Consider the following 12,694-nt stretch of genomic DNA (forward strand, 5'->3'; position numbering starts at 1 on the left):
AAAGGAATTCCAAAAAATTGGAAGTAACATTGTTGGTACTACGGCTACCAATGGTAGAAATGCACAGGAGACTATAAGTGAAGAAGCACTAGCCTGAAAAGGTTGAAAGTGGCTACAGAAATACAGAAAACAAGATTATGAAGAAGTTAAAAGGAGATTGTCGGCAAGATAAATTGAGGTGGGATGGTGAAGTTAAACAGAGCTAACTCTAGACTTGAGGATGTAAACTGGTCATTATGTATAATACAATGACATTTAACATCAGAGACTGAATTTTCCAATGAAGTTGAAGGATGCATATTAGAATGGACAGTTGCAGAGCAGTTAGTCCATTTCTCACTTTTATGTTTGTCCCTTAGTTGGAGTTTTTGAATAGCCATCTGCTTAGAAATCTCCTGTCATTGCCACACCCAAGTTTGTTGCTTAAAAACATGCGGTAAGTAGTTTACCAAATTTCAGAATTTATTTTGCTGCATCCCTCAACTCTGTCAGTGGAATACTTCACACCAATAGTTCATGGACACAGTTCAGAGCAGTTTGTTTTGTCCAGTCACAGAACAGTTAACATTCCAGCAGAAACCAAACAATCTCTAATGCTGGAAAGAACATCATTGTTCTTTGGCCATCAGTGAAAATATTTACTTTATAAATGATGCTTTTTTTCAAATATGAATTCTTGTAAACTTGTAGCATAAGTAATAAGAAGCAATTTAACGATGCTGTTGTTTACAATTTTACTTTGAATGTTAGTAATTAGAGCAAACCAAAAAGTTAATGGTACTTAAGACTGAAATATTAATGTGTTTTGGCAAGTATGCAGTAAATGTTGCACAACATGACTGTGTGAAATGTGAGGAAATGCATTCAGCAGGAGGTCAATTGTGTAAGATTTGACATAATTTTGAGACAAATGTCAGCATAAAATATTGTTGAAGCTTCATCTACATTTCAAATATTCAAATACCACTATATGGGAGGGGCAGTGGCACAGTGATCATGTCACTGGATTGGTTGTCCAGATGTGAATATCCTGCATTTTCTTCCCAACAAACCAACAACAAAGCCACCCACACGCTGTCAGCAAAATTCTAAATGGGTCAGATGACCGCTAACATTCCTTCATTTTACCTAAATTAAACAACAGTCTTAAAACATAATTTTGTAAATGCTTGCATTTGTAATGATGCTCATTATGTTACTGCATTAAACCAAGAGTACTAAGGTATAATATTTTATCCACATGCTGGAAGTTTCTAAATTGCAAAAAAAATCAATTTAATCTGACCAACTAATAGACACGGCATTAGGATGTCTTCTGTATAGTTACACTCAGTGCCACTGACTGGAATAAAAAGGTCAAGATTTAACTTTATGTAAACTTAAGAACAACATATGTTTCGTTAATGGGTTATTTGGATAAGCCTGGGCCGCACAGACCAAATTGAATTTTAAACATGAGAAACAGTTAGATACTATAATTGCTTTCAGTACCACTGAAATAAGAAGAAATTTAGTCAGGAAAATGGCTGTTAAACATTATCCAGTGAGGCTGCTGCTAAGTACATGTATCGATATCAGATAATGACTGGATTGTTGTACTCAACTGCAATATCTGCCAATAATAACCATATTCAGTTGAGGCATTCAAAAAAAGCATTGGATGATTATTTAAATAGAAACAATGTACAGGGTTATGGCGAAAAGACATGAATTTGGCACAAAGTCAATAGTCAAAATGCTCAGAGTCATTGCAGACAAGATGAGACTAATGGCCTGCTTCTACACTATAACAATTCTGTGATTCAAATAAAATTTGAACAAGGCCAGCAGCAACAGGAGACACTGATCCAGATCTTACAGTCTCTGAATAGTGGTAAACCAGTCTTGCTGTACCATATCGGGAACCCACCATCAATGACTACCTCCCCACCCCCACGCATGACCTAACCCAAGTACCTCCGGACTTAACTGACCCCATCATCCAACTATCACCTCAGGCGTTTCTTTCTGGAATTTCTCAAAGAGGCTTAGGAACACTTAACCTGTGTTTACTCAATGGATACAACAGTGACTGCCACAGAAAGGAACCATAGCTTCCACAAATATTATCCTGTGCTGAGCAAGTTTTGCAGTGTCTACCATCAGAAGATGGATCTCAGAATCACAGCTAAGTTTCATTTGATCTGGGTCAGAAATAGGCTGCCCACTCAGTTCATAAGATTTGGGTCTCTGCCTTTAGGAGAAAAGGAGGAAAGAACCTTGAAATGTTTTCAAAAATGAGTGGGAATATAGATGGTATTGTTGCCATATCCTGAGGAAATGCAGCTTTACAAATCTAAAACTTTTTACCTGAAGGAGGAGGCATGTGTAATGAATATTCTGAATACCATGATTAGCATCACATGCAATGTTTTTACATATACTTGTAATTATTAACATCATAATGCTGTCACAAGGCTTTAAATAAAAGCTTAATTTTTTTATTATAGCACCAGATGAGGCTCCAGAAATTCTTTCTGTCACACCACATACCACAACCTCGGTAATGATTCGTTGGCAGGTGAGTTTAAGATACCGCTCTGAAACTGCATATTTCATTTTTTGAGTCAATAATTTTACTGGCAGCATATAGCTAAGAGAGTATTATTTTCAGCAATTTGCTGCTTCATTTGGAGGTTAGGGTTATGCAGAACAGAAACAGACCCTTCAGTCCAACCAGCCAAACATAATGCCAAACTAAACTAATCCTACCTGCCTGCTTCTGGCCCATATCCCTCCAAACCTTTTCTATTCAAGTATCCATTCAAATGTCTTTTAAACAAGGGCAATTTTCTCACATCCACCACTTCCTGAGCAAGTTCATGCTACACACATACCACCCTGTGTAAAAAAAAAATTGCTTCTCATGTCTTTTTTAAATGCCTGTCCTCTCACCATAAAAATGTGCCCCCTTTTCTTGAAATCCTCCATCCAAGGGAAGGGCAACTACCATTAATTCTCTATACCTCTCATTATTTTACAAAAATCTATCAGGCCACCTCCAATGCTCCAGTGAAAAACAAATCCGAGCCTATCAAGTCTTTCTATGTAACTCAAACATTCCATACCTGGCAACATTCCGGTGAATCTCTTCTGAACCCTCTCCAGCTTAACAATATCCTTCCTATAACTGGGCAACCAGAACTGGGCACAGTATTCCAGAAGAGGCCTCACCAGTGTCCTGTATAACCTCTGCATGACATTATTATACTCAGAAGGACTGAGCAATGCAGGCAAGTGTGTCAAATGCCTTTTTCACCACCCTGTCTATATATGACACAAACATCAACAAGTTATATACCCCACCTCCCCACCGAGATGCCTCTTTTCCACAACACTACCCAAGACTCTACCATTAATTGTAAAAGCCCTACCTTTGTTTGTTGTACCAAAATGCAATGCCTTACATTTATCCAGATTGACCTCCATCTGCCATTTTTCTGTCCATTGACCCATTTGATCAAGATCCCTTTGTAATCCTAGAAAAGATTCTTCACTGTCCACAATGCCACCAATTTTAGCATCTCCATAAATTAATAAAAATGCCTTCTATGTTATCATCCAAATCATTTATATAAGTGAAGAAAGAAGACCCAGAACTGATCCCTGTGGAACACTGCTGGTGACAGGCCTCCAGTCCAAAAAGCAACCCTCCATTATGGGCCTCCTCTAAACTCACAATTACACCACCTGCAAACTGGAGGAGCAACACTTCACATTCCACCTCAGGAGCCTATAGCACGATGACCTAAACATGGAATTCACCAGTTTTAAAATCTCCCACCCCTGGCCTCATCCCATGTCCAAATCTCCCTCTCATCCCCGCCTCATTGACCTGACACAATCTGTCCATCTCCTCTCCCACCCATCCGTCCCGCTCATCTCATTGACCAATCCCCACCACTCCCTACCTGCACTTGCCAATTACCATCCCACCTACCTTCCCCAGCACCGCCCCATTCTCTATTTATCTCCCAGCTCCTTTCCCCCTCCCCATTTCTGAAGAAAGGTCCCGACTCAAAACATCAACTTTCCTGCTCCTTTGATGCTGCCTGGCCTGCTGTGTTCCTCCAGCTCCACACTGTGTTGTCTCTGACTCCAACATCTGCCGTTCTTGCTATCTCCTCCACTATTACTCTGTCTTCTGCCTTTAAGCCGATTATGTATCCAATTGACAATCTCACCCTGAATCCCCTGTGACCTAATTTTACTAATTAGTCCTGGATGTGAGTTTGCTCGCTGAGCTGGAAGGTTAGTTTTCAGACGTTTCGTCACCATTCTAGGTAACATCATCAGTGAGCCTCCGACAAAGCGCTGGTGTTATGTCCCGCTTTCTATTTATCTGGTTAGGTTTCCTTGGGTTGGTGATGTCATTTCCTGCATTGGTGATGTCATTTCTTGTTCTTTTTCTGAGAGGATGGTAGATTGATTTGGAGCCAGTGTGTTTGTTGATGGAGTTGCAGTTGGAATGCCATGCTTCTAGGAATTCTCGTGTGCGTCTCTGTTTGGCTTGTCCTGGGATGAATGTGTTGTCCCAATCAAAGTGGTGCCCTTCGTCATCTGTATGTAAGGATATGAGTGATAGTGTGTCATGTCGTTTTGTGGCTAGTTGATGTTCATGTATCCTGGTGGCTAGCTTTCTGCCACTTTGTCCAATGTAGTGTTTGTCACAGTTCTTGCAAGGTGTTTTGTAGATGACGTTCGTTTTGCTTGTTGTCTGTATAGGGTCTTCTCAAAACTCGCTTTACTAATTAGTCTACCACAGGGAACTTTGTGAAAGGCTTTACTGAAATACAAACAAACAATATCTACTGCACTGCCAATCATTTGGTAACTTGCTCAAAAAACTCAATCAAGTTTGTGAGACACAACTTGCCTTGCACAAAATTATATTCAGTCTGTGCTGTGTTGTACTGCTATTGTGTACTCCATGGAAACATGTAGAACAGGACTTTCTAAAATAACTCCACAGAGGTTGGTGTCCTGCCACGTTTATTTACATGTGCATATTACATGACACTGACCCAGCTAGCTCAGAGCCAGCTCCTAGAGTGAACAGAACACCTGACACTTCTTTTTATGTCTGTCAGCTAGATTCCCTCATTGGACCAGATTAACAGCCCCAATCAGGGAACCCGTATTCTATGAGGTACATCTGGCTGACCAGAATCCTGGGACATAGGCCCATTCTTATTACCGTAGCTTCTCCTGGGATATTTTCATACCAGGTCCTGATCCTCCGACTCTGCCTCGGATACTGGCTATATGCAGTGTACCATTGTTCGCCTCTTGGGCCCAGAGCATCTTGGCCAAAATTCATCTTCCTTGAGAGGTAATGTCTTCAAGGCTGTGACATCCGCTGTGTCCATCTCGCCCTCAGAGGTTTCTTCGACGCTTTGCGGAGGGAGAAACCTACAGGTTCTGACAGCCTTGCTGAATGTTCTGAGGGGCTGGATATGGTTTGCGCCTGCCCTATTTGTGAGATTGCAGCTTTCACTTGGGTCCACGTGCTTGTTCTCCATTCTGAATTTTGTATGTCATGGGACCTTGACCTCGCATCAACCATGCCGCTTACAAAAGCTGCTTCTTCATTTCCCTAAAAGCTTTACTACGCAACTGTTTCCAAAGAAAACCCTTTTACAATAGCAGATGAAAGGGCACCAGGATGAAGGGCAGGTTAAGTATGAATTTTCAGTAAAAATTCATCAACCCAGGGAAAGACCTAAGCTCTGGTACATATGTAGGAGCAGAGCACCTTTGATAACCTTCATTTTACCTTCCAATGGGTGTAACCAGGTCTTGTCAATTCTGTGGACCAAGCAGTTCATTTACACTCACCTTGGAGAAACATTTAAGCACTACATCCAAATTCTCGAAATGCTCTTCATAGTTCTTCCCAGCTATTAGCATGTCATCCAGATTAATGGGGATCTGGGGTGGACCTTATGAAATTTTCTCCATCATCCACTGGAAAATGATACAGGCTGATGATACCCCAGCTCGCAGTTTTGTATATAGGTACAAACTCTTATGGATATTAATTATAGCATACTTCTCATCTAATCGCAATTGCTGGTACGTGTGGCTCATGTCCAGCTTCGCGAAGGACAGCGTGTCTGCCAGTTTTGCACGCAAATCCTCAGTGCAAGGGATTGGGTGTTTATTCGGCTGTGAAAAGCGGTTTAATGTTTGTTTGAAATCCCAACAAGGTCAAACTGAACCATCAGGATTCACAATTGATACGACCTGTGCTGCCCATCCCACAAACTGCACTGTTTTGATTCTCTCACTTTCCAGCCTCACGATTTCTACCTCTCCTTCGGCACATAATGCAAGTTGTCACTGGGCCGGCCTTGCAGAATCTTGGAATTACTTCCTGGGCAACACACAAGGTGGTCTCGTCCACTTGATAGTTCCTTGACCTTTCTGAAAAACCTTTTGAGTAATTAATTAGCCTCCACTCAGTCAGCCATTTTCTAATCCAAAAAGCCAATCAAGTTGAATCTTTCTCAACCAATTTTGCCTCATCAAGCTTGGGCCTGAACCTTTTACTACAATCCTTGGTAAGTGAACCAGCTATTTTTCATAAGAGTCAGAAACCAAAGTTGTACACTTAATCTATGCAGGTTTCACAGTATAGGTTCTTGGCCTGGCCAAGGTCTTACGCAAACATAAGGATTGGAGTCCAGCGTGAATTTTGCTAAAGACTACTTCCGCAATTGCTGATACAGCCACACTGGTATTGACCTCCACTAGCACTGGGTGCCCGTTGACCCAGACATTTATTTTGATTGCTTCTGATTTGGATGTTGCTAAACATTTTAACTGTTCCGAACCAAATGTAGGTGCATTCTCCTGGATACCGGCCTATGAGCTCTCTCACTGAATTCAGGCCTAGTGAGACTTTTTTGCTGCCTTGAGTCCGCATACCGGCAGCAACTATAAATGGCCCACCAGCCCAAAACCTTGAGAGAATTTTAACCATTTCAGTGAGGCTTTGCTTTCTTTTGGGTTTTTGCTATGGACTGACCTGGAGTCCCTCTGTTCAGGAGATGTGCTGAGTGAGGCTATGCAGTTCATTCAAGTGGTGTTCCCCAAGCTCAGTAAACCTGGCGAGGCTGTCCACTTCCATCATCCTGTAACTCACATTCTCCACTTACCAGATTTTCTAATGACAAAGCCCGTAGTGTTGCCTGTTTGAAGAGTAGTTGGGCCTCAGATATTCAGTGTCCTTGCACAGTTCCATTATTAATTCCACATACCAAACAGTCTCTCAGCATCTCACTTACCGTTAAACCAAAATCACATGTCTCTGTCCGTCATCTTAACCTTGTCAAAAATCCCAACATGGATTCCCCTGGTTCTTGAACTGCTGAGTAAAACCCATAGCATCTCAGAATTAGAGGAGGCTCGGGGTCATCATATTCCTTGGCTAAATCCATCAACTCTTGAAAGGTTTCAGTATTTGGTGCCTCAGGGAAAGTTCAACTTCTCATACCCAAAAAAGCTGCAGGTCCACAAGCCATCAGGAGAATTACTCATCTCTTTTCAAGTGCCCCAATGTCCATTTGCCCAGAAAAAGTATTGCATTCTTCCCACATACCTGGGCCCAGTCCTCGACGGCAGGAATAAACTCCATGAGAGTCAGTATCCAGTCACCATGTCATCATTTATTTACGCATGCATAATACATGACAGTGACTCCTGCTAGCTCAGAGCTGGCTACTAGAGTGAACAGAACCCCCGACTCTCCTGTTTTTATCTGTCAGCCAGGGCTGCCTGATTGAGACTGTTAATCTGGTAAAATCAGGGGGACCCACATTCTATGAGATCCGCTAGGCTGACCTCCTTCCAATCATTACACTTAGCAACAACTCACTGCCCAATCTTTGTGAAGTAATTGCTTAATGACACAACAACAGAAGTTGCTGGAAAAGGTCAACAGGCCTGGCAGCATTGATGGAGAAAAAAATCAGAGATAGTGTTTCGGGTCAGTGACCCTTCCTCAGAACTCAGAGGAAGGGTCACCGGACCCGAAACATTAACTCCGATTTTTTCTTCACAGATGCTGCCTGACCTGCTGAGTTTTTCCAACAGCTTATGTTTTTGTTCCTGATTTACAGCATTCGCAGTTCTTTCAGTTTTTAATTGCCTACTGACAGTTTTTTTTTATTCCTCCAAAGCCTCCTGCCGAAGAGAAAATTAATGGAATCCTTTTAGGGTATCAGATTCGCTACCGAGAATTAGTTTATGATAGTCACAAAAGCTTTACACTTCACACTGTGAACAATCCCAATGCTAAATGGTCTGAACTCACATGTAAGTCTATTTTGTTGTTATATTCTGTTACACAAGTGTACAGATCACTGTTGTTTTATTAGTTTGCATGTTGTTAGCCTGGCAATTTGAATTATAATTTTCCTCTGCAAGCACGTATAGATTGTTCCTGTGAATAACCTCTTTCCAGGAGAATTGGTGTGACAGCATGTTACAATTTTGTCCTTTTTCATTTCTGAGGCTTATATCTGATTTCAACTAAGTCAGAGGTGATTGGAATTTCTCCATTATGGTTGTTCTCGCCTCTAAATTCTGTGGATTTATGCAGTCTTTGGTGATTTTTGTCGGGTACGACACAAATGTGGACTATATTTCCTGCAAAAAGTATCACTTGCCATCCAAAAAAATCTAAGTTGTGTTTTACCATGACTGTAATTGTTGAAACTCAATCAACACAGCAACAGGAATTAACAGAAAGGACTGTGTTTAACAAACTGCATGTATAAACTAATCAAATTCTTCTCAAAATTATCAGCATTTCCATTTCTCTGAAATCCTAAAAGAAGTAAATTAAGACCTGAGTTTACATTTGAAGTAAATCATCATTTTCTAGAATCATTGTTTTGAATCAGAGGTTTTGTGAATAAGAACCAAATGAACTGTTATATTATTAGACTAATAATTGTGAATTTCTAACCAGGAGACAATAATTCAAATCCCAGAATATAACAATGAAAATGTAAAATTTAACTAATTGCAATAAAGTCTGGAATAAAATCTTTAATTTTAAGATATTAGATTGTCATGAGACTCTATCCAGTCCAATATGTCTGTTTGGAAAGGACATCTGCTGCAGTAAACCTGGTTTGCCTTTTATGTCATTCCAGGTCTCCAACAAAAAAAAAGTTCATTTTAGCCACCACTGAGTTTCACTCAAAAAAAGTGGCCTACAGAACAATCTTAGATAACAAAATCATATAAAAAAGGCAATACTTTAATCAGTAGTGACTTTAATCTTCATGTAGATTTGGAAAATCAATTAGACAACAGCAGCCATCAGGACGAATTTATTGAGTTTATTCAGTGTATTTGTGAGAGCAAAACATTGGGGATGTAACCAGCTATTAGGCTATTTTGGATTTGGCAATATGCAATGAAACAGATTTGATACATGATCTCAGAATAAAAGATCCCTTGAGGACCAGTGACCATAACATGATAGAATTTTGCATTCATTTTGACAAAGAGAAACTTGGGTCATAAACAAGTGTGCTAAATTTAAATAAGGGCGATTGGATACGGATGACGGAAAATGTTGGCTGGATTAGACAGGAGAAGGGCCTATAGCAGAAATGACAATGGAGGAGCAATGGCAGATGGTTGAGAAAATAACCACAGAAGTTAAGGCCTGTGTCAAATTGAAACAAAAATAAATGTATAGTGTGACAAAATAAGTGGTAAACCAGAGGACTTCTAAAATTTTCCCAATCAACAAAAAATGACCAAAAAAGTACTGCAGAGAGAGAAAACAAACTATTAAGGCAAACATGCAAATAATATCAAGCCAGACAGCAGAGTTTCTTTAAATACATAAAAAGAAAGGCCAAAGTGACCTTAAGGAATGAAACCAGGGAGATAATAATCAGAAACAAAGAAATAACAAAGCAGTTGAATAAATACTTTGCATCAGTCTTCATGGTAGAAAATACTTTAACAATTAAAATATACCAAATAATCGAGAACTAAAGGGGTGGGAGGATGTAAATGTAATAACTATCACTAGATGAGAAGTACAAGGGAAATTAATGGGGCTAAATGCAGTTAAGGCCCTGGACCAAATGGGTATCACCCAAGCATTTTAAAGGAAGTAGCTGCAGAGGAAGTTCTCTCTCATACACTCATAGTAGTCTTCCAAGAACCCTCAGATCGTAGGGAAGACCTAGGAAATTCAAAATCCAGCAATGCAAAACCCTTATTGAAAAAGGAAGGGAGACAAATAAACAGTATAAGTCAGTCAAATGGTACAGCATGTTTGATGGGCTGAATGGACCAATAAAGCTTATGGTCTTCTCAAGAGCAGTAAATCCTGGCATTTATGTTGCAATGTCTACACCCCGTAAGTAAATTTTAAAAACTAGGAAGTTTTTATCTTTTGGCATTCTCACTCAGAAATACAACAGACGTGTATCACCAGTCGGTATTAGTGCTGTTGGACTGAAGACACATTGCTGAAGGCCAGTTAAAGAAAGCAATACTGAAACATAAACTCCTGAGAAACAAGTGGGAAACATGTTATTTCCCAGCAGTAAAAAGTTTGAAGAATATAAACACTCCAAATGTGTTGCTTTGTATTAATAATACTGTGGTATGATATTCACTTACCTTTTTACATAAAGGTTGCCACATTCAATTATTGTGACCATCACGTGCCTCACTGAAAACTGAACAAAACGTAAAATTTTTCAATGTCTATATGATACTATGGATCATGAAATATTGACTGTGTAACATATAGTCAAATTAGTACATACTATACAGCCATAGTCGTAGAGTCATACAGGACGAAAACAGACCTTCTGGTTCAAAGTGGCCATGTTTACCCAATATCCTAATTTAATCTAGTCCCATTTGCCCACATCTGACATATATTTGTCTAAACCCTTCCTGTTCATGTACCCATCCACTTGGGTTTTAAGTGTTGTAATTGTGCCAGCCTCCACCTCTTCCTCTGGCAGCTTATTCCATACATGCTCCACCCTCTGTGTGAAAAAGTTGCCCCTCAGGTGCCTTTTAAATCCTCCCATGTCAGCTTAAACCTATGGCCCCAAGTTTTGCACTCCCTACTCTGCGGAAAAAGACCTTGGCTATTCATCCTATTCATGCCCCTCATGATTTTATAAACCTCTATAAGATTCACCCCTCACCCTCCGACGCTCCAGGGAAAATAGCCCTAGCTTATTAAGCCTATCCTTGCAGCACAAACCCTCCAATCGCACAACAGCCTTGCAAATCTTTTCTGAACCTATTCAAGTTTAACAACATTTTTCCGATAGCAGGAAGACCAGAATTGAACACAACGCAATATTCCAAAAGAGACCGAACTGAAATGATGCAAACTGAGGGAAAAAAAGTGAACGTTACAATCTTTTCGTTCTTTGTTTTATGTCAATAAGCTTTAGTAATTTTAACATCTGTAGAGAATTAGTGCGTAATGACATTTAATTGCATTGAATGTTTTTCTGTGATCATTGAGATCTTCCCAACTACTTATTTGTCGCCTGTAACACATGACTTAAACTGTTACAGACACATAGAGGAAATGGAGCAGCCTAGTAGGCCTCACTAATAATAGTAATGTAGAATTGTGCTATATCATCTCAGGAACCTCATTATACACACCATCTAATACAGGATTTATATATAAAGTAATGGCTATAGAGTTAGCAGAAAATTGTATTGGCCATGTGTATTATTAACCAACATTTAAACAATCATTGTGCAGTACATACTGCAACATTCAATGTCTCATTGTATTCATTGGTTTCCGTTTGTTGTCTGTGTTTTTCTAACCTTGCTTTGACTTTGTTTCAATAACCCTAGATTAACTTACCACCACCAGCGCAAGATTATTAACATGTTATTCAGTTATGCCTGCTGCTGGTGCTTAAATGGAAGTAACATGATTGATGTTTTTGTGCACTAATATTCACTGTTCAATGTAAACTTTCTCTTCATTTTATCACACATCCTGTAGCTGTGTATAATGTTCGGAACCTTAGTGACTCCACCCTAGCGCAATATGAGCTGGACAGTAAGTTAACTTTCTCATTCCCTTCTCTATGTTTTTTAACCACAGTTTCTCTGCATCTTTCCAGAAGACAATAAACCAAGCAGATTTACAGCTCCATGAGTGCTTGCCATCTTTTGGGATCTCATACAAATAAGTGTTCTTCAGTTCAGAGTTTAGAGACGTACTCATTTGGCTGTGTTCCATTGTACCCACATGACCCATATTGGGTCATGTTGAGGGTTTTACACTCAAGCTGACACCCTTCTCTCTAACCACAAGAGATATCAGATTTATTTAGCCTGTGGCAGCTGTGGAGATTAAAGCCATTGAGAGCAATAGTTACAACACAGAAGGGTAAAAGACGTTACACAATATCAAGAAATGGAGAAACATACAAAGTGAGCAGATTCATTGGAGGCAGATTATTGCAAAGGCAAAATGCTGAATATGAAATCAATAAAAAGTTGGAATTAAAAACTCGTCTAGTGGCAACCATGTGATCATTGTCAATTGTTGTGAAATCCCATCTGTATTCAAATGTCCTTTGGGGAATGAAGTAGGCTATGCATAACTCCAGACCCACAGTAA

At 39.8% G+C, this 12,694-nt stretch overlaps 1 protein-coding gene and 1 long non-coding RNA gene across 6 annotated transcripts in view; one reads left to right on the forward strand and one right to left on the reverse strand.

Moving 5' to 3' along the window:
* Nucleotides 1-12,694, forward strand: part of sdk2b (sidekick cell adhesion molecule 2b) — an 892,722-nt gene that overhangs the window by 707,979 nt on the left and 172,049 nt on the right. For 2 of the 4 annotated variants that reach the window (XM_059653700.1, XM_048555196.2), the window contains 3 exons: nt 2,490-2,560; nt 8,223-8,358; nt 12,071-12,127. In XM_059653700.1, the coding sequence (XP_059509683.1) occupies nt 2,490-2,560; nt 8,223-8,358; nt 12,071-12,127 (264 nt within the window). The remainder of the gene's footprint in view (nt 1-2,489; nt 2,561-8,222; nt 8,359-12,070; nt 12,128-12,694) is intronic. The other 2 variants (XM_059653701.1, XM_048555197.2) reach the window with 1 other exon arrangement.
* The window catches only part of LOC125463653 (uncharacterized), a 128,378-nt gene that overhangs the window by 14,937 nt on the left and 100,747 nt on the right, over nt 1-12,694 (reverse strand). Inside the window, exon 2 of one of the 2 annotated variants that reach the window (XR_009447074.1) lies at nt 10,699-10,757. The exons of the other annotated variant lie outside the window; for it this stretch is intronic. This is a non-coding gene — a long non-coding RNA (uncharacterized LOC125463653). The remainder of the gene's footprint in view (nt 1-10,698; nt 10,758-12,694) is intronic. 2 annotated transcript variants of the gene reach the window in all.

This window comes from Stegostoma tigrinum, chromosome 22, assembly GCF_030684315.1.
Source record: "Stegostoma tigrinum isolate sSteTig4 chromosome 22, sSteTig4.hap1, whole genome shotgun sequence".
In the NCBI taxonomy this organism is placed as follows: Eukaryota; Metazoa; Chordata; class Chondrichthyes; order Orectolobiformes; family Stegostomatidae; genus Stegostoma; species Stegostoma tigrinum.